Source organism: Trichosurus vulpecula, chromosome 3 (assembly GCF_011100635.1).
Source record: "Trichosurus vulpecula isolate mTriVul1 chromosome 3, mTriVul1.pri, whole genome shotgun sequence".
Lineage (NCBI taxonomy): Eukaryota > Metazoa > Chordata > Mammalia > Diprotodontia > Phalangeridae > Trichosurus > Trichosurus vulpecula.
Genome location: NC_050575.1, coordinates 291,861,784 through 291,885,442, shown reverse-complemented (window position 1 = coordinate 291,885,442; position 23,659 = coordinate 291,861,784). Strand labels below are relative to the sequence as shown.

The window sequence follows — 23,659 nt, the reverse complement described above, 5'->3', positions numbered from 1 at the left end:
GTAAAATAAAAAAAAATCATTCATTCAATAACACTAAGATGAAGAGAAAAAAAATGAAGGCAAAAACAATTCAAACACAGGGTAAAATTAGCCCTTAGTACTGACATGATAGTTCACTTAAAGAATCAACAAAGGATTACGCTTAGTTTTTCTGGGTAAGTCATTCTTTTTTGCCTTTTGTAATATCATATTCTATGTTCTCCACTTCTTTATAGTGGTAACTGCTAAATTTTGTGTGATCCTGACTGTGGTTGCTTGGTACTTAAACTTTTCGCAGCCTGCAGTATTTTTTTTCTTTAACCTAGATACTCTGGATTTTGGCTGTGACATTCCAGGCAATTTTCATTTGGGGGTTTCTTTCAGATGACAACCAGTGAATTCTTTATATTTTCCTTTTGCCCTCTTGTTCTAATGGGTCTGGTCAATTTTCTTTCAAGATATCTTGAAATATGATATCCAGGCACTTTTTTTTGGTCATGGCTTTCATTGATTCCTAAATTGTATCTTCTCATCTGTTTTCCAGGTTAGGTGTTTTTTAATGAGAGATGTCTCATATTTCATTCTATTTTTTCAGCCTGTTGACTTTTCTTGTCATAATCCTACAGGGGGAAAAAAGAACCTTTAAGGAAAGAGAAACTTCCAAACATTCCTTATGAAAAGACCAGAGCTGAGTAAAAATACTGAAATATAAACACAGGGGTCAAGATAAATGCAAAGAGATAAATACAAACAAGCAATCAAAGGGACTATACAGATATAAACTGTTTATATTCTGATGGGTGGGGAGAAGAGATACGAACCTCTGTCATCTCAGAAGGTACTAAACAATAACAATAATATTAATGATAAAGTTGATGATAATGATAGCTTGCATTTATATAGCAACTTAAGGTTTACAAAGCACTGTACATATTATCTCATTTGATCCTCATAATGACCTTGTGAAGTAGGTGCTATTATTAGTCATTTTACAGATGTGGAAGATGAGGCATAAAGAGGCTGACTTGCCCCAAACCACATAACTAGATAAGATCTGAAGCAGAATTCAAACTGGTCTTCCTCATTCTAGGCCCTGCATTCTATCCACTGTGTCACTGGAAGGAACTATACAAAGATAATGCATATACATATACATATACATACATACATATATATATATATTAATAGAAGAGCTAAAACAAATGTCTCCCTGTCATTCAGGATCATAAAGGGAGTTAAAATAGACAAAGGGCCTGGGAATGGCTTTGATGATTCTAAAAAAAAGAAAAAAAGGAAAAAAGGGTGGAGAAGAAAGGGATATTCTAAGGAAGAAAGGGGAAGAAATTGTCTCATATAATTGGGACACAACTATGAATAAATACAGATGAGGAAGGAATAAGCAGAGAAAGTATCATTTGAACCTCACCATCATTTGAATTGGTCAAAGGAGGGAAGAACACACACACACACACACACACACACAGAGTTAGATAAATAAATAAATTCAATTCAGCAGGGAAAGAGGAAAGTACAAGGAAAAGGAAGACAAAATAAGAGGGAGGATTAGCCATAGGCAAATAAGATCCTTTGAATCTGGGCAGTATTTACTCGGACATTTACAAATATTACAGGTCTTACTCTCTACCATAGGTTTAAAAGATATAGTACAAAAATAAGAAGAAAAAAGTAAAGCATATGAAATGACAGAAGGCATAAAATTGATATCTATCTAAATCTAAAAGGTGAAATGGAATTTGAACACTGCTCAAAACCTCTCAGCAAAGATACTAGTAAAAATAATTGCAAAACACATAAGAATGAGAATGGTGATGCAATTGTGTTACATACACATTAATATTTAAAACTTAGAAAAGAATAAAATTTTAGGTAGAGAAGAGAGAGAGGATTTAAAGCCACAAGGAAACTTATATAATTTAGCCCAATCCCTTCATTTTAGAGGTAAGAAAATGAGGTCCAGAAAGGTGGTCAATTATCCAAGGTCTGGAACGAACTGCAATTAAGACTAAAATCTCGGTCTAGCATTCTTCCCATGACACCATGGCAATTTAAGAAAATAGTTGAAGTAACTTGTAATTTTTAAAAATTCAATTATTAGAAACCTTGCACTTTTAAAAATGCTAACTTTTGCAAGAAACTGAAATAAAACTAGTTTTACTCAGTGGCTGACAAGACATTAAGTGAATGATTATTTGGTTTCTTTATTTGAAGGGAAAGGTTACAGTTTAAAGTTAAGTAATGTCTATACAGTTACCCTACTGACTTTTTCAAAGAATTGAAAAATATCTTACTTTTAAGAAATAATGATTTACTTTCATAAAAAGAAAAAGTTTCCTCTAAAAAGACAAGATTTCTAACACTGATATTTACTCTTAAGGCAGGGATAAGTATTTAATAACAGCTTATTTAACCTAATTCCCACCATTGTTAATAGCAATGTGGAATTCTGTTGACCTATTGCAGAAGTAAAAACCTACCCTTGGAGAGAACAGCTGTGACTAGGTGAAAAAAGCTTCAAATAATAAGCAAAGAAATTCAGTAGGGACTATTATTATCTCCTGTTTACACTGTCATTTTTCCTATCAGTGGGAGATTATTTATACAGACCCCACCCAAGAACTTCTTGTTTATCTTATTATAGAAATCCTGAATGTCTATAAAAAGAAGCCACTGTGTTTGTTCCTGGAGCTGGCATGTGAATTAGAATTTTGCACCTTAACTACATTTAAAAAAAAAAATTCACCTACTTTTCATTTTCTTTTGCATTGCACCACTAGCTGGGTTTCAGTTTTATCTACAAAGGCTGACTTTATTTTATTTTTTCATATATTAACTTTGGTCATTGCTGATTTTAAAATTCACCACAGCAGAGGAAGTATCTCTGACCACTATCCCTAAGATTCCAATTATAAGATTCACAGGGTTTAGAGCTAGAAGAATCAACATAATAGATGAAGAAATTGATGATCTGAGAGGTGTAATGACCGAATGATGGACAGTTAGGTAGTAAGTAGCAGACACTGGATACACCACCTACGTAGGAACCCAAAGCTGCTGTCTCCAAATCCAAGGCTTTTTCAACTATACCATTCTGACTCCTTTGTTGGCATATTTTTACAAGTAGATAGATACTCCTATTAAAGATGATTGCAGGATATGATGTCTATTTGTTCAGAGAGGGTAAAATTTACATCTCCACACTGACCAAACATAACTAAAAACAGAAACAGAGTTGGTAGCCTTTTCTTTGCTGTCTGTGACTGTGTTTGGAATTAACTACTTCCAGCTGTAAAATAGTTTTCATAAGAAATCTAAAACCAGATGGAACTAAAGTATGGTAATATGATAAAGCTGTTTCAGAATACAATACAATAACAAAATCAAACTGGTGACATCAGGAGGAAGATGATGGCAAAAAGACTAACATTAATCTATTAAGACAAGAGAAATGGATGGATTCAGTTGGTGGGATAGAAATAATAATAAAGGCTAAAATTTATGTAGTACATTAAAGACTGCAAAGCATTTTACAAATATCATTTCTGACAGTCATAACACAACAATCTGGAGACTGAGGCAATATAACATAGCCTTTATTTCATATCCCTAGCTCTATATAGATTAAAGCAGTTAAAATAGACAAAACTAAAAGCCCTACAAATCCTTGAGGGGAAGAATTCTATCTCATTAATCTCTGTACTTTTTGCATAGGTATAAAAGACAGAGTACTGTGTACACAGTAGGTAATGAATAAATGTTTACTGAACTGAGAGATAAATCTCAATATGTAGTAGATGGAAGGATTTCTTACACTATTTGATAAAAAAAAATTGGGAAAACAATGGTACTTTCTCCTTAAGTAAATACTTTTCTCCTCAATCACTCCATTACCTTAATTATCCATTGCCTTGTCTCCCTTCACTTCCATGAAAACTATACTGCTGACCTCTCAAGCTCTCCACGTATGTTTTTGGCGGTGCCTTTGGTTGACTTTGTAGGATTCTCTTTCTCCTCCTGTTCCCTAAATATAGGTATTGCTGAAGGCTAGGTATTTTGTCTTTTTTATTTTCCCTCCCTTTGGTGAGCTCATCCACTGCCATGATGGAAGTATTTCTTGAATCTTTTTTTCCCTCCTTTTCATCCCCCCCACTCTAGCTCATTACTTCATACTTGAACTACTGTAAAATAACTTCCTAGTCTCCCTGTATCCAATGTCTTCTTGCTTTAGTCTATTGTTCACACTATTAGCCACATAATCTTAATGTGCTTCAAGTAACTCCTGTGCTTAAAAAAAAAATCAATGTAAGTGGGCCCCTAGGACCTACATAGGGAAAGTGATTTCAAATCATTCAAATATCAGTAGTTATTGTTACTATAGTAGAAACACCTATATTCAGCATTCAAAAACATATAAACTATCTAATGCAAACCTATATTCCAACCTTAGTTTAAATCTTAACTATTCTTCTTTTGACCAAACTGAATTATTCACCATTCACTATTCTCATATTGTCTTCTACTCTTTAAAATAATAGGGTAAAATGATTTTACCTGCAATGTTAGAAATCATTAGTCTATCCCTCTCATTTCAGAGTTGAGGTCACTGAAGCACAGAAAAGTGATGCAACCTGCCTAAGATATACAAGAAATAAGTACCAAGGCTGGGATTTGAAATCAGTCCTTTTGTTTGTTTTTAAACCACTCCTCCCTGCCCTGGGTGCTAATTCTATGACTGCTTCTTCATATCCCTATGTTTTCATTGTCCAGTACAGGGAACATTTCTTTCTTTTTTTTTTTTTTTGGTTTTTTTTTTGGGGGGGGGGCGCAGGGCAATTGGGGTTAAGTGACTTGCCCAAGGTCACACAGCTAGTACATATGTCAAGTGTCTGAGGCTGGATTTGAACTCAGGTCATCCTGACTCCAAGTCCGGTGCTCTACTCACTGCGCCACCTAGCTGCCCCGCAGGGAACATTTCTACCATCAGGCCTTTCTAGATCTCTCAATGGTTGAAAATTATCTTCCCTTTCTTAAATTTTTCATGGTCCTTTGTATGAACTGCTCTTTCACATACCAATTAGTATTCATTATTTCTATATATATCTTACTTTACCCACTAACTGGAAAGATCCTTGAGGATCAAGGTCTAAGTCTAACCTGATCCTGGCTTACTCAGTTGCCAAAGCATAGCTTCTAGCTCCTGAGAAAGAGCATATACGTCCATCTCCACATTTTTTAATATGGATTATAAAATCTATGCCATTCATAAGATTATGAAACCTTGGATATATGACACTTGTGAAGGAAGAAATGGCATACTTGGTGACAACCTATTCAATTCAAAGATAGTTCCAACAGCTCTAAGTCTGAGAGACGAGAGCAATCATGGATAGAAATGTGATCTTTGCAAAGAGAAGCTGTTTTATTTATTGGGGGAGCGGGGCGGTGAGAATATTAAGTTCTGTTTGGAGCACAGGGAGTTTGAGGTAACAGCCTGAGTTTAATGTTTAGGACTAAAGCACAAGGGAGAGGTCAATTTCTGTCTTGACATATTTTCCTATCCCTTACATAGTTCAGAAAGTGTCCAGGAACAGAATTTTAGTTCCAATTAGTAGACATGAAAAAGGAGCTAGAAAATAATTGAAAAAAAGGGATGGTTAATGACATGAAGAGAAACTGAAAGCAAAAGGAAAACAAATGTTTTTGAATAGGAGAATCAACAGTATTCAAAGGCCATGTTGAAAGGCCTAGGATGTCCATTACTAGGTAGAAAAATAGTAGTCTTTAGTCAAAAGTAAGTAATATAGAAACAGAAGATACTGGAAGTAATAAAACAAACTCTTCTAAGAGGCTACGGTTTTAGACAGGGACATGATAGTCATTATAGAATGCTTCCTCCACATATGTATTTAATGTGATCCTGAAGACCAAAAGGCCTGTAAAATGTTTAGTATTACCAAGAAAGGAAATGGCAACACAGCAAATATCCTGCTGTTGAAGAGAACCACAGTACATCTAAAAAATCCCACACAATTCTGTTTAACACAAGTCGAAAGATAGCAAAGCAGGAAAAAAGACAACAAAATTTTGCAGGGAAATAGGGGATAACCAGGATTACCACATGCAAAAAGACCAAGACAATGAGCTAAAACATGATTAAAAACTATAAAATTATGAAAGGCATTCCAAAGTGAAACATGGTTAAATCAAGTTCACCAAATCTATAGAAGAACTAAAAAAAGATACTAGGAGTTGGATAGTGATAAACTGAGGACAGATAAAATATTACATTATATGACAGATCATGAAACATTCCTCAGAAACAAAAAAAAACCTGTTTTCCACATCCTTAGAAAAATAAAAGAAATATAAGATAAAATCTATATTAATTATACAGAGAAACATTTAGGAAAATTTAGGAAGAGGGAAAGCATGGATCAGCCTTGTAGTTAGGACAACTTAGGTTCCAGTCCAACTTCTGACATATGCTGGTTCTTGGCAAATCACTTAATTTCTTAGTGTCCCCAGGCAACTCTCCAAGACTACAAACTACAGAACAATTGTAATCACCAATGATCTCACAGTTGGAGTCCCCCTAAATATAACAGGTACCCCCAAAAGTTATGCATATGTATTTATTTGTGAATGTATTCTTTCACACTTTTTAACATTTGCATTAATATTGATTGGATCAATTCCAAAAACTACTATGTTAGAAACTCAAGAGAGTTTAAACATCTCTCTGTGAAGGGACAGTGTTTCACTATTGAAAGAAAGAAGTATTTGGAACAAAGCCTTGATGCTTATGTAGTTTAATACTAGACCTATACCAAAGAACAGTGTGGTTTTGAAATGCTTTTTCAGACTAAGTCAATCTTGTAATATTACACTGACATTCAAAGCTATAATATGGTAATTTTCTGACTAATAACCTGGAAGATGCTCTAGAATGCCTCCAATTTTAGGACTACAATAGAGCAAAATCCTGTCATCCATCTACCATATATACGTCAGTAGGTTTCATGTGAACCCTACATACTGTGAAGAGGTCATTAGATATTTTACTTCATTCCTAAAGATAAAGGCAGCAAAATCCTCTGAAATGTTTGATTGAAAAAGACTGGGCACAAGATAAGAAAAAAGAGGCACTACAATAATTAAGAGCAATAATAGAGAATCATATATGTGGGAAGAATGCCTAGAAAATTAAATTATCCTTCTCTTTACATGTCTATTCCCTGAAGTAACTATAATTAAAGCCTCATGCTCCGATCAGAGGTACTAATCACATAAAAGGCGCTGGCTAGGCCTGGCTTCCTGATACGAAACAAGATTTGCAAAATCCAGATAGTTTAATGATTCACAGTAGTGGGTATAAGTAAAGCACAATCTTTAATTTTAGTTAATTTAGAATCAAATACATGAATATTAGTACTCATGTACATATTGTTGAATAGGGAAAATGGCATGCTAAAAGGTCCAATTAGTTTGATGCCAATCTATTACAGTCTTACAGGTAACTGGAAGGCTTTATGGTTCATTTCAATCCTCTTAGCATAGTTAGTACATTTCAAGGATAAGAGCTCTATAATCAAAATTCAGAAGGTCATAAAGTATATAAATAAAAAGAAAGAATGGGAAAAAAAGACAAGATGATATCCAAATATTTAAGAACTTCATAAAAATATATTTAGAGTCTACACTTAAGAAACTAAAATAAAGGGGTAGGCATGATGAGGAATATCTGTAATCCTGCCTGCTAAAGAAGAGGTTAGGGGATCACTTGAGTATGGGAGTTCTGGACTTTAGTAGGGCTAACACTACACTAAGTCTAACACCAACATGAAGAAAATCCAGGAGCAGGGTCCACCAAGCTGCCTAATGAGGAGGTCAAAGGTTCCATGTCAATTAGCAGTGGCATGAGGCTGATGAATAGCTGATACACTTCTAGCAAAGGCTGAAATAAGGAGACTAATCTCAATAAACAAACAAACAGAAAACCAATTAAATAAAAAGGAAGAAGACATAAAAGCACAAAAGGCATTAATGATAATAACAGACACTGACCTTAACACTAACAAGAGGCTCACTGACAGGAACATGTGAAAGTAAAAGAACACACCCTTTTCTTTCATACTGGGTTCACAAGTTTAAGGGCAAATGGATTATAAGAACTCCTAAATTATCGCGATTAGTGTAAATGGATATAGACAAATGAAAATATAATTTATGACATTATATGAATCTCCGGTTGAAACACTAACAATATTTTAAAAAACTAAAGAAACAAGTTTGGTTATGAAAAAAAAATCTGTGATTATTACTATGCTAAAACAACAAAAACAAAACACAAAAAACCAAAAACACTAGTATAAGCCAAAAGGAAAAAAAAATCACTGAGGAAGTCTAAGGTGTCTGTGACAAAGAGTCTTAAATCAAAGACATACATTATTATGCCTAAGTTGACGGATCTGCACTGCAATGCAGAAATGCAAGCCAAAACCAAACATTTGCATCAACCCACTGAAACTAGACATGGCTTCGACATAAAGGGCTATTTCACTGCTTACCTGTTACCTGTGCAACAACTGCTTGGGAAATCCTCCGATTGGCAAGAAAAGCTTTGATTTCCTCTTTTATCACACTACTGTCCCGCCTAAAAAAAAAAAGAAAAAAACACCAACACATGTTTAAGTTAAAAATACTAATCTTAGCTAAGAATGGTAAAGGTAGGAAGTAGAGACTAAGGAGAGGAACAAAACAGAAAGAAGAGAAGGAAGGACAGACCAAATCCATATGAGAATATAAAATTAAACAAAGAAACATCACATTTCTAAGGTCAAAAAAATAATAATACCATCTTATCTAATTCATAATGTGTCACCTACAAAGTTTCACTGCTGGGGGTGGGAAGGTGAACAGGGTAGAAAGGACATCCGAAGCCTTCTAAGCCAAGAGTTCTTAACCTTTTTTGGCCATGTATCCCCCCTGGCAGTATGACTGACACCTATGGACCACCATGCAGAATATTATTTTTAAATGCATAAAATAAAACATACAAGATTACAAAGGAAACCAATTATATTGAATTACATTTACCAAAACATTAAAAAAAAATTTACAGACCATAGGTTAAGAACTCTCGGTCTAGTCCAATCTCATCTTGTTAAAAAATGAGGAAGCTAGGAAATAGAGAAGTTAAGGGCCTTTGTCCAAGCCAGTAAGCTTCCAAAGCAGAATTTGTCCTCAGGTCTTCAGGCTCTAAGGCCAGCACTCTGTCCACTATACCATGCTGTCTGTCAATTTATCACTTACATAAAGATAGAAAATCTATTATGCTGAGGAAAGACAGCAAAATTATATCCTAGATAAGAAAAATAGACACATTTTTAAAATTTTAGGAAAATTATATCTATCCACTCATGACTACTAAAGAAAGTATTCTCTACTTTAAGAAACCACATATTCTAATGGTTATTCTTGGCTTTTCTGGCTTAATTCTAATGATTATGGAAATCTGATTTTTTAAAAACTGTTTATCTACAGAATTTATAAAATTTGGAAAACTTAATACCTAAAACTGTATCATCTCCTGTGCCACTTAGAATTGGAGTTTATGGGTTTGCTTTTTTCTTCACTATCATCCTCTTTCTAAAAGAGGTCATCCTCTCTTCCTTTCTTCCCCGCCAATGTATTCTCAGTAAAGTTTAAACTTAAAATTTCAAGTTGGATTATTTATGCATAAAGGAAATTAAAAAAAAATGTACATGAACTATAGTGCCTTGGTACAACGTAAGCACTGAAACATTTGTTGAAGAAATAAAGATTGTATTAATTTAAGTAATGCTCAGAGCTCAGTGATAACATGATGGAATAGGGATAGTTTTTTTTTTTAATTATATGATGAGGCAACAATTTGATTTAACTTGTTCAAAAAACTTTAACAAAAAAACTTTAACAAATGGATCATACCCCACAGAAGCATGGACTATCATAGAACCTTCAGGACCATCTCCATGAATTCTTTTAGAGATTAAATAAATGAAATGTAGCCAGTGAGAATCAGTACTAAATCAATATAAAACAGGTCCCCAACCATTTCCTAAAAAACAACTACTCATTTTTCCAAGGGATGAGATAACTGGGAGGAAGGAGGAATGGAGGTGATGTTTCTGAATGAAGATCCTTAGGGAAAGAAGTACCCTATTTCTGCCTTCCCCTCACAAACATTTACTAAGCTCCTATTATATGTTGGCCAATGTATTAGGAGCTGCTGAAAATACTACTGCTGTTGCTTTTGCTACTACAACTACCACTACTACCACCACCACCACTATCGCCAATGCAACTGAGAGCTAGCATTTATATAATGCCTTAAAGTTTGCAGAGTGCTTTGCAAATATTATCTTATTTTATCCTCATAAGAACCCTGGAAGACAGTTGCTATTAGACAGAGAAGGGTAAAGTGACTTGCTTCTGTTGGAAGCCAGATTTGAATTCAGGTGTTCTTGTCTCCAGGTCAAGCATATCACCTAGCTGCATATAAAGAATGAAATAATCTTCCCTAGGAAAGAACTTACATTCTAATGAGAGAGACAAGTATTTTATATATACTTCAATTTATTCTATATATACATGCAGACAACCAACACACATTCATACACATAAACATATGTAAATACAAAATAAATATAAAGAGAATAATTACCCAGCTGGAGATCTAAACCACATGCTACAGAAGAGGCAGTAACTGGAAAAATTTTGGCTTTGAAGTAAGTTTTGAGATACAAAGGGTGGTTAACAACTTACTGGCTGAAAACTACTGGAAAACCAAAGGAGAAAGGACTTCAACACTGAATTCTCTATTGATATTTAAGGTTTATCATGTTGATCTGGCTGTAGTCTATTGAATTTCTGTTTAAAAATCAAATGACTTACATTTCACATGAATATCTAAAATAGTTAAAAATTTAAAAAATATATATGACTGCTTTATTAATAGTATGTTTTAGAAAATATATCCAGAATTTACAAGATTATGAAACCTAAATAAATAATTTGCATGTCTGCTGTATAACTGATAGAATGTGGTAAAGGTTTCTTCAAATATCTATACATTATGATATCTGCTAAAATAGAGATGAATTCATATGTATCTATTTCTAAGAGTTTTAAGGTAACTAAAAGCAATCAAATCATCTTTGTTTTCTAACACAGCTGCAACATATCCCCCCATTTATTGTTTTACAATATATAACATACAGGTACTTGAAAATTTTAATATCTATATCTACAAAGTTTTGAGTTATGAAGAATACACGGTGAAGTAACATCAAATATGTGTTTTTCAGGGAGAAAAAATGAGCCAATTTAATTTTCCTAACTTATTTAAATCAGTCTGCTTTAAACAAAATCCACCCTGACATCAAAACTTAGAGAAAAGGCAACTCTCAATTATTCAGGGGTAGAATATCCAGTCTGTGAATTATTCATTGCTTTGCAGTATGATGATGTTATCAATGACTGCAGGAGCAGGAGCAGCAACAGCAAGGGCAGGGAAGGAATTCCACCAGTTTGTCAAAGGATCCACTAAGACTAAATTTCTAGAAAGCTGGGGGTAGGTGAACTACTCTTTACATGACTCCTTCCACTTTCCCTGAAATAATTCATGAAAATAATGATTTCAGGGTGAATGTTAAGGGCACAGTGGTGAGCTGAAGTGGAGTTTTAATAGTGGTTAAGAGTTTCTAAAGAATCTGCTCCATTTTTCTGTGGTGTTAACATTTTTAGTCTAACCCTCAAATTAATATTACCCCCACTCCAATCTCATTCCTTCTCTCATCTCAAACCTATCCTTCTCTTATTCCACTGTGATCTGGATAAAACTTATTTTAGTAATAAAAAAGTCCCTTTAATCTCAAAACTATTTCTTTCATTCTGTTTTCTTAACTGAAACCTGGCTCCTCCCTAAAGGGACTACATTTCCTACTTTCTTCTGTCAAGCCTCCCATTCCTCTCTTCCTCAATCCTTTGCAGTTGTATCCAAAAGAGAGAAGACAAGAGAAGCAGGGAAAGGAATAAAACGTTACAATTATTGAATAACATCCCCATACTCCACAGTCAGATATTTGGAATAGCACAGAGAAGCACACATGTAGAGCTAGCTTATCTAGCCCAAAGTCTTTGATTTTACAGCTGAGTAAACTGAGGCTCAAAAAGGTTAGGTGACCTGGCCATAAATTCCAACATAATCTGGTTCATCTTACATTCATAGTAATATCTCACACAATTTCCTAAAGCAGACCTTACATGCCACCTAAATTTTCGATCTATAATTCCTAAAAAATATCTTAAGCTTTCCTACCTCTGATCATGACATTTCTAGGCCTAGAATGCATTTCTAGTATAACATAACCTTCTTGAAGGGCATTTTTTTTTGTCTTTGTATCCCAGAGCAAAGGAGATATGTGATGCTTACTGAACTGAATTGAATTCTCATCCTATCCCCTATACATCTAACTATAACCTATCATTTATCAATCAGGATTCGGGTAAAAGGACACTTCCTGGTCTACATCCATATCATCCCTCTCACTGTGACTATCACCTCACCTCTTCCCTTGGACCCAGACCCGGCCCCTAGGATTCTATGCTTCGACAGGTGAGCTTTTGCATTATCTCATCCAAGCCTCAGTCCTCTACACCACTTACATCTGGCTCCACCTCCACACCATGCTGTCTCATACTTCCCATCTACCCTGTATGTGCTGCCTTCCTCAATTAGAATGTAGGGTTCTTGAAGGCAAGTAATTTATTGCTTGCATGTATTGTATTTCTAGGCACGGTCACTGGCATATAGTAAGCACTTATTAAAAGCTGGATACTATCATAGATACTAGATACTATCATCATGTAAAATTTACCTTCCTAACATCTGTCACATACAACTCTTTTCTCCTGTGACACTGCCACCATTCTAGAAGTGGGCCTTTATCACCTCACACCTGGACTACTGCAATAGCCTACTGGTTGGTCTCCCTGCCTTGAGACTCTCCGCTCTTGTCTATTTTCTACTCAGCTGTCAAAGTGATCTTCCTAAAGTCCTGACCATGTCACACCTTCACCTTCTGATTTACAGTGGCTCCCCACAATTATAAAATCTTCTCTCAGGCCTTCATAATCTGTTCCCTCTATAGCCTTTACCATATTTTTACATCTTATTACCCTCTCAGCCCCGAGCTCTCTAAGCCTCAGTTTCATCAACCATAAAATTGGGATAATAATATCATCTACCTTACAGGGTTATTGTGAGGAATAAATGATACTAATTTACGTAAAAGGCATTTTTCAAACCTTAAAACACTATATAAATTCTATTATTATAATATTATAAGTTTGCTTCATCTAAAATCATCTAATTTCAGTCTGCTAATATACAATATACTATTAAAAATTAATTGCTGTGACAAAATAAAAGCTACCCTATTTGGGTAATGACCTGAGCCAGAAGATGTACAGAATCAACTCACCATTTCAACTGACACCTGTCTGATCCCTTATAAAACTTCCTGCCCTTTCTGTAGAACAATAATCAGTTCTGATCCCAAATTAATTGAGAACAATAAATCAGGATTTGTAAAAAGGCCCGAACTTACAAAGTCAGGTTTAAAATGAAATCTGATAAAGTAAAACAAAAGTAACCCAGGTTTATATTTGATTAAAGAGAAAATGGATGATATGCATCAAGTCTACTTTGGGCCTTTACTTCATGACATCTAACATTTACATAATGCTTTAAGGCTTGCAAAGGGCTTACCAAATATTATCCCATTTTATTTTCAACAACACTGAGAGGTAAATGTTTTCATCATGAATTACAGATGAAAAAAGGGTCACAAAGCTAGTAAGTATCAGAAGATGGATTTGAACTCTGGCCTCCTTAACTCCATCATTCAATGCACTATCCACTGGCCAGCTTTGGACATAAGTATATCAGTCCCTTTTCTAGAATGTATCAATGGGTTTTTTACCTTTGTATAATCAGAGGTTCATGGGACAACCAATTCCATTTGAAGAAAGCTAATTGTTAGCAAGTGAAAACTGACTTCTTCAAATTTTCACTCATGAAGAGGAAAGAGCATTGAAAATTATTATAAAGTGCTACATTAAAATGGACAGTAATACAGAACTAGAAAGGACTTATCCAGTTGAATATCCCAGGTCTCTAAATTTAATATAGTATTCTTCTACTAGACTACATTGCCTCTCAAAAGTAATTATTGCTGGGGGCAGCTACATGGAGCAGTGAGTAGAGTACCTGCCCTAGAGTCAGGAGGACCTGAGTTCAAATGCGAACTCAGACACTTGACACACTAGCTGTGTGAACTTGGGTAAGTCACTTAACCCTAATTGCCCTGCCTTCCCCCCTCCAAAAGAAAAAAAAAAGTAATTTTCACTTAACACACAAATAATGTAATTTCTTATACAAAAAGACTTTTTTTTTTACAACCCTATGATACAAAATACTACAGGACTGCAAGTAATAAAAAACTGAAAGATAATCTTTTAATTTTGTTTACAAGAACAAAAACTAAGGAAATATCTATAAAGAATATCCTTCCTTCTTTTTCACTCTCCAATGTGATACAACAGTAGTCTAGATCTAGTCTCTCCAGTTCTAAAACACTGAAATTTGACTGACCATAGTACTTGATTTAAAATTATTCTCTTCAGTTATTCTCTTCCACCTTACTTATTGTCAAACACAAAGTTGCCCTTTGTTCACATTCACATCTCTTAGGCACCCAAACTCACAAAGAACTGTTTTTGACTCTTTAACCCCATAAGAAATCAAGTCCTGTTGAGCCTATTTCTGAAAAGTCTTAAGTTCCAGCCTCCTTAACTATTCTCACTGTTATTACCTAGATTTAGGCCACCATTACCACTTGCTGAGACTACAATAATCATGTATTAAATGTTCTCTTCACCTTCAGTCTCAATATACACACAATCCTTCCCAGTCATCCTATACATCCCAATGATATCCAATTCAATTTAAAAATTTCTTATTAAATATCTATCACGCACAAGGCATTTAATTTTAGCAATACAAAATTTTGGTTATGTCATGTCCTTTTACCCAGAATGCCCTCCCCCAACATCCAGCAGTTGGAATTTTTTCCCACTAACTAAAGGATAAATCACAATCTAAAATCTGAAGTTCTATTTACTCATCTTAAAGTATAAATTACACAGTACTAAAACTAATGTTATGTTAAGACACAATGTTATTTACAAAGAACTTCACGGGAGTTCTGAAAACAATATAAATGTAATGTAATTTTATCATCTTGACTAACCTCATTAATTCCTCCACTTTATCATCTACGTCTAGGTCCTCTTCTGAGGCTTCAAAACTGTATGATCTTTGACCCATGCTGTTTGCATGATAACGAGTGGGAGACATCTTTCCATTCGAAGTAGACAACCTTTCATTACTTTCCCTCCCGTTTTGATTAGTAGTACAAGGTTGTGGGGAAGTGTCATAACTGTTGCTGGGTGATGGGGACATCCCCGAATGTTGGGTTTGTGTGGAAGCTGTAGCTGTAGAGGAAGATGCTGGGACATTGTTGGTACTATTTCCATAGGAACCACCTCCATAGCTGGGCCTTCTCCCGAATTTGTCATTATGCTCTTGATCAAGACGATCCAAAGTTTCCAAAGCATGGAGAATTTCATGTTTGGTCATTCCAGTACGTCGAAGGCGCTGAAGCAGGTCTATTTGCTCTATAGTAAATCTGGGTTCATCTGTGTAGTGAGACATGGTTTCCAGCAAACTAAATAAAAAGTGATAAAAAAAATTAAGTTAAATTACTAGTCACACAGTATAAACAAAAGATGCTTTAAAAAGATGGAATATATTCACATAAAAAATAATATCTAAAATGCTTTCATATATACAGTGAATTAAGAGTATGAGAGACTGAGAGTTTCTTGTGGTTGAAAATACATGAAAATTTAACATAATAAAGTGTTAAATTTTGTATTTTCCCCAATTTTAAGATATATGAATTAAAAAAAACTATAAACAAGCTTATAATAATTTCAAATAAAAGCAGTTTTAAACTACCCAGAGAATGATTTTATGCCCAAAAGAGGTTTTTCCTCTACCTCTAATTTGTAGTTCTAGATTAAAGGAATAACAACTGATAATCAAACTTAGATTTGTAATGATTTTTTACATCTCAATCATGAACAGAAACTTGTCCTATTATCTTCATTGTAAGGGAAAAAAGACTTTAAGCAAACTATCACTATAAGTAAAAACTAAAAGTTAATACAGAAACATCAAAGGAAGACATGGTAATCAGACATGAGGCTTATTATGTGCCTTGTCAACCAATCCATTGAGTAGATTTTTAAATATACTCTTCTTTTTTTGACTCATTCATTCTTTTTGTAAAGGTGAAAAAAAATTGGACCTTCTGAGAGAGACAGAAAGAAAGGGAGAGAGAAATGGGACAGTGGAGACAAAGCACTTCTAGTTCTTTGGAAATTACTTCTACAGCTAAGGTTTCCTTTAACTGGGTATGACAGCACATTCGAAAATATCTTAGAAAATATTCTTTTCTCTGTATATACAATATATAGCATAGGGAACATGTCCAGCACTACAGAGATTCTAATAGAGCAACACAGTCTAATTTCTAAATATAGAATTCCCCTTGCTTCCTAATTGTATGAGGATTGCAGTAGAATTATTGGCTTGTAAAATGGCTCAAGTTAAAGTTCTGTACTGATTTTATGAATAATTAATATTCATATATGTATGTTCTGAGTCTTAGTTTTCTGCTTCAGTTTCCTTTTCATAGAAAACAACTTCTCCCAGCCATGTCTACCATACTTTATGGAAATGTCTTATGCTGGGCCAAATTGGGAGCATATTCCCTTAAGATAATGATAAATGCTCCAGTGAGGGTCCTAAGACCCTCACTTTTTTCTATTCTGTGGTAGTTTCCCCAGCACACTGGCTTTAGTCGAAAAACCCATGTGGTGTAATATTTTTTTCTCTTTTCCTCAGTGGAAAATGAGCTGATTCTGAGTTGGGACAGTGATCCTCACCACTGCTGTGCATTCCCAGTTAAGCAATGGGACTCACTCTACAACACAGTAGTCAGTAGGGTAGGGCTTGGGGAGACTTCTGTGGCTAATAAGATCAGGGGTTGCAAAATCACCTGGATGTGATGTGACCACTGCACATATTTTTTACTATTCATCTCCACATACTCTCCAGTCCAGTCTAGTTAGCTCTTTCTTAGAGGGCATTTTATCTTTAGCCCTTATGCCTCCATATATGGCAGTCCCTATGTCCCTCCTTAAATGAACTTGGAAAGGAGACTATATATAGAGGGAAAGGGTATTCAATTAATAAGTATTTATTAAGCACTTACTTGCCAGGCCCTGTGCTACGTGCTAGAGGTACAAAGAAAAGCAAAAAAAAACCAACCAAACAAAAAAAACCACAGTCCCCCTGCTGAGAGAACCTGGTGAAAGCAGTGACACAAAGACCTAAACAAAAGCGTATCCAGGACAAAGTGTTCAACGTAGTCAAAGTTAGAGATGTTAAGAAGGATCAAGACTGAAAAGAATCCAATTAGATTTGGTAATTATGTAATCAATACTAACTCTGGAGAGCAGTTTCAGTTGAACGACATAGTTGGAAGCCAGATTACAAAGGGTTTAAAAGAGAGTGAGAAGAAATCACTAAGAGGAGATGACTTTTTCAAGTTTGGATGCGAGAAGAGGAACACACCCTGGCAATCAAGAAGAGATAGGACGATAGTGGAAATGACAGGGTCAAAAGAGAATCTTTTCATGATGAACTAAGGATGAATTTAGGAATCATTTTTAATGATTAACTTGATGATGGTAGGGTCAAATGAGGGTTTTTTAAAATGCTAAACTTATTGTGAATATGCACTAAAAAAAACCCCTCACTTGAACTTAATCATCTATCTCCTCTACTCCACACCTCAGCTAAACTTGAAAAAGTCACACCATTAAAAATTGAGATTTGAGAGTGTTTGTAGGTTGGAGTAAAGGAGCTGGTAGATAGGGAGATACTGAAGATTACAGAACAGAGATGACAAAGGGTATAATATTCTGGAGAAAACAGGATAAGAGGGGATCAAGGAGATATACATGCTTATGTACATGCACACACAGAGGCAAGTCTAGCATGAGATGGGAGAGACAGGGTCAAAAGGTCAGAAGGCCCTGCTTCAGTACTTCTCTTTCCTCCAAAGGGTGGAGAGAAGGAAAAAGGCACAGCAGGAGATGAAAGGTGAACCTGCAGAGCAGAAGAAAGAAGTCCCACTTTCCATCACTTCCTTCTTCTTCCTTCAAAGGACAGGTGCAGCAAAAGATAAAAGGCCTGAAGTCAAAGAATCAGTCGCTCCTCTTTGTACCACGTTTTCCCCATTCCACTTGGGAGATTAAGTTGGCAGCAAGATGTGGAAGTTGCCTTGTGCAAGCACAGATGGAAGTTATTTGGGACAAGGGGAAGTCTTTTGGGACAGTTGGAAGACATCTGGCCCAGCCCTTGCCACCTTCCCTAAGGGGACACACCAGGCCCAGGAGGAGATGGAAACACAAGATATATAAAGTCAGAGGAATTTTTGGCTCCTCTGCTCACCTGAGGAAGTACCTCCTTTAACCTCTTGAAATGACTCTTTATTCTATTCCAAAATGTGTGTGTGTGTGTGTGTGTGTGTGTGTGTGTGTGTGTGTATGTCCTACTCTCCTTTGACCAGTAAAGATAAAAGAGGTTCAAGTGACCCACACTTCCCCCATTCTTCTTTATGTGCTGTAATTATATAAAGTTCTCCCACATTTCTTCCCCTTCTCTCCTCTTGTAATCTTTTCCCCTCTATCTTTTCTTTGTTTAAGATTATCAAAACATAACAAAACCAATTCCAAGCCCTCAGTCTTATTTGCTTCCCTCTGTGATCCATGATATTAAATTTCTGAAAGGATATTTGAAACATCCTTCCTTATAGAAAGTAAAAAGCTCATCCCTCATCTGATAGCTCATGTGTATTTACCTTCTAATGTTTCTACTTATCTCTGGTCTTTTCATCATGAATTATCTGTTAGTCTTCTATTTCACTGAAGGACTGTTTTCTACACTGTAAGATTATTAAAAGTTTTGTTAAGTTATGTTATTTTTAGCTGTAGACACATCTTTTGTCTTTTGGGATACTGTATTCTATATAGTCCTCTCCTTCATAAAAGTAGCTACTATATCTTGTATGGTCCTAACGAGTTCCTTGGTATTTGAATTCTTTCTTCCTAGATGCTGGAAATATTTTTCATATCTGGCAGATTTCATCTGGAGGTTTTTTCAGGAGATAGTCAGTGGATTCTATTTTTTACTCTACCCATATTTCTTTCATTCTCTCTTGAAATAGGTTGATTTTGGTCATGATTTTCAAGTAATTCAATGAATCTCAAATTATCTCTCCTTGTCCTATTTTCCAAATGAGTCTTTTTTTAATGTAAAATACCTTATATTTTTATAAGGAATTTTTCAAACTTTTGATTTTAAGTTTATTTATCTTATGTAGCGATTAATTTCTGTATGATCTATCTTAATTTTCGATGAGTCTGTCTGTTACTTGGGTAAATTTTTATACCTCTTGTGCTAAGCTGTAAATTCTCTTTCCAAATCTCTTCCATAGCTCTCATTTCTTTTCCAATTCTTTCTTCCAGTGTTCTTTTAAAAATTTATAATAAAAGTTTAAACTTTCCCTTTAAAAAAAACCAAAAACAACAAAACTCTTATATCTTTTCTTCTTGGAATTCTAATTGGTCATGTACCTAAGATACTGTTTTACTTGGAGGCTTTACTTTGTAGGTGTAGCAACAATTCGGCTAGCAGCTGTTGTGGGGTGTAAGACCCAACAAGACAAGAAACAAGAGCTGCCAGCACAGGTTCCTTCCAGGTTCTGCTTTACGGAGGAAAGTAACTTTGAGGGGTTAACAATCTCACTTTAATCCAACATACAAATATCATTCACTTAGTTCTGGAGGAAAAGCCAGCAACCTGGACTTCAGAGCAAATACAAATAAATTACAAACATCAACAGACAGACATTGTCTGATTCAAATCTCAATGCATAGTTAACAGGGTTCAACAAAATCCCAACATCTGGGTTTACAAGATGGGGGGGCCCTTAACGGCTGCCCAGAGTCTCTTCAATTCACACGCCACTCTTCCAGTGAGTGAGAGTCCCAAGGGAAAACGCCAACCTCTGGGTCAAAGGGCGTCACAAACATTTGACTCAAACCCATGTGGCCTAAAAGCCTTGGGTGTCAGAAACATGTGACTCAAACCCATGCAAACCAGGCTTTCCTTTGAAGACAGGAGGTCATCAAAGATTCCTGATCCAATCAAAGAAACAATGGCCAGACTCTTCAAAGGCACTTGATTAAATAAGTGCTAAAAGAGAAAACAGTAAAAGAAAGTCCCACCTTAACTGCTGATATAGTAGGTGATTTGGAATATTTTCTTCTTTTCAGTTCATGTCTTGAGCATCCCTGGGACATCATCATGGTTCTTTTTTTGGTTTTTGTTTACTCATTCTTCCACCTTACCTGAAAATTCCAGATTGGAACTTTTTCTTAAGGCTTGGCTCTGGCAATTTGTGGCAGGACTTTGGTAAGGTTTATTTGACACTGGCTGTTCTTATCTGGTCAGGAAGGCACTGCCCTCTTCTGCTCTAAGAGACTAGGTTTCAGGTCTCCTCTCCTGGTTCAAAGAGATGCTACCATAGTTGTCTTCTACTCAATGATTGCTTCTCTTGGTTAACAATAGCTCCCTGTTCCACAGTTCCTACCTTGGTTTCTTACTTGCCTGTGGGTTGAATCTGTGATCTTTTTTTGGAGAAATGACATACTGTGGTTTCTCCTTCCATTTCTGATCACTGCTAGGTCTGGCACTTCTCTAATCTTCCAGTAGTTGTCAAGAGAGCTAGGATTCCATACTTCTTATAATGTATGCCTTGGCTGCTTCTCTATAATTGTAATAACTATTTGAACTCTGCATCTTTTTCTAGATGTTCGCTGATAACTATGAGTCATAAGGTTGTTGGTACTGTAAATACACATATAGAAATCCTGGTAAGGATTGTACAAACTGTCATTTTAACTACTTCTGAATGTGTCTCAAATTTATTTAAAAATTTTAAGAAGAAGAATTTTCATTTGGTCTTTTCCTGTATTTTTTTAAGCTAGAGATCAGGCAGATTCCACTTATTCCATAGGTGTGTGATGGTAAACTGAGCCATCTTTTGTCCAACTCTTACCTAGTCCTTAGTCATTGAATGGGTGTGGCCTCAGACAAACTGAGACCTGGGAAAGACCTTAATTAGAAAGGCCAAGGTCACCCACTACATCTTGGGCAGCCAGTTGTTTTGACCTTTGTCTTGCCATTGGACTTCAATGACACTGGAGGAGTGAAGCTAAAGACTTTGGCACAGCTCTACTTCACTCAGATCCAATTCACTTACAAGTAGACATCAACTCCTGTGATGCTATTGATCCTCTTTAAGCATGAAGGATAAACAGCAACTACTATTCCTTAGTAATATTTCCATGACACCAATTCAGACAGAAATCTCTTATAGTTCTTAAAAATTGACTCCTGAATCAAATATAAATTCAATATTGTATGACAGATATGTTCTCTTGAGGTAAAGCTCTCTTTATTCATAGCATTTTCCATTCATAGCTGGTTAATATTTCAAGAAGCTTTTCCTGATTCCCCTAGTTCTTAGTGTGTTGCTCACTCAAATTTACTTTACATTTGTTTCGCATATATCTTGCATTTACTTATCTGTGTATCAACTGTGTACCCAAGTAAAATGGAAGCTCTGTGAAGCCAGAGACTATCTTTTCTTGTCTTTGACTCCTTTGTACCTGTAATATGGCATGCACTTAATAAACACTTGTTGAATTAATAATATCTTCTAGAATTATACTAGGAAAAAAAGTCAAGCTTGATGGTCTACAACTTGCAAACTCTATTTTCCTCCTTTCATGTATAACCTATATCAAATTGCTTACCATCTTAGAGAGACGGGAGAGGAAAGAGGGAGAATTTGGAACGCAATTAAAAAAAAAGAATGTTCAAAATTGTTTTTATATACAATTAGGAAAAAGCCAAATTATTATTTTAAAAAAGATTTAAAAAAAGCAAAAACAAAAACAAAATGATGCCTCCAAATCTTAAGGACAGCTGTGACTTTGGGAAGTTCCTTCTTCTAAGGGAATAATGCACAGATCTGAGACATGGATAAGGGTGATATGACCATCTTTTTACAGGCCACAACAATAAACATCAATGCTTCAGAAGCAGTTATCTTCTGTGGGTACACTTATATCAATATAGGTGCTGTAATTAACTGACTGTTTAAGTCATTAAATGTACCCTCCATATCTTATTGTCAAATTGGAAAGACTTACAGTACTTTATGAAACTTGTGAGAGATAAACATGAAACAATCATAAAAGACTAAATAAGGATTAAACAGCTTACATTCTAATATGGGAAGATGATACATGCACCCCCTCCGAACTCTATCATTATCACAGGCAACAGAGGGAGTCTAATTAGACAGAAGGCCTGGGAGTGGTTCTGTTATGTCTTGGTAATCTTAAGAATAGAGTGAAACCATAAAGGAAGAAGAATGCCCTAGAAAGGGAAGAAAAATGAAGGTTAGGTAAAATTATTTCAAATAAGAGTGAGCAAGCAGAAGTCTAAACAAATCACAAAGGGGCAGAGTAGATGATACTTGAATGTGTTAGTGTCAAAGGTGACCTAATTTTCATTTGAACTGGTCACAGAAGGAAAGAACATATACAACTGGGTAAAGAAATACCTTCATTCTGTAGGAAAATAGGTTGCTGCTGTTTGTCCTTTGTTCTCAAAGAGGACCATGACATCAGGGAGGTGCTACTATGATATATAAGTGAATTGGATTTAAGTGAGGGAAGGCTGCGCTGGCCTCACTTTCTCGTCCCAGGAAAATAGGAGGGAAAGGGAAGAAGAGAGATTAGAGGAACAGCAGACTAAGGAAGGGATTAGTCCTAAGCAAAACCAACACAAAAATATTTCTTGCTGTTTTTGAGGTGGTAAAAAATTGGAATCTGAGAAGGTACCTATCAATTAAGGAATAGCTCAACAAGTTATAGCATACAGATACGACAGGATCTTGTTGTACTATAAGAAATTACGACTGACATATTTTCAGAGAAATCTGGGAAGACTTGTATGAAATGATGCAGAGTAAAGTGAGTAGAAGATGGAGAACAATTTATATGATAACAATAATGCAAAGACAAACAACTTTGTATGTATTAGATGAGTTTTGACCAGCATACTGACCAACCACACATCCAGAGGATTTATGATAAAAGATGGTACTCATCTCCTGATAGAAAGGTAAAATATTACATGATGGATAGAGAGATATCCAAATAGAAAGACATACAGAGACACAGACAAATGGATGGACAGACAGACAGACAAGTAGATAGATAGATAGATAGATAGATAGATACAACATGGTCAATATGGAAATTTGTTTTGTTTGACTATTAATAT

At 35.4% G+C, this 23,659-nt stretch overlaps 1 protein-coding gene across 2 annotated transcripts in view; it reads right to left on the bottom strand.

Moving 5' to 3' along the window:
- Positions 1-23,659, bottom strand: part of HMBOX1 (homeobox containing 1) — a 238,773-nt gene that overhangs the window by 107,731 nt on the left and 107,383 nt on the right. For both annotated transcript variants that reach the window (XM_036750756.1, XM_036750757.1), the window contains exons 3-4: positions 15,354-15,830; positions 8,565-8,650 (exon numbers count right to left, since the gene is read on the bottom strand). In XM_036750756.1, the coding sequence (XP_036606651.1) occupies positions 8,565-8,650; positions 15,354-15,830 (563 nt within the window). The remainder of the gene's footprint in view (positions 1-8,564; positions 8,651-15,353; positions 15,831-23,659) is intronic.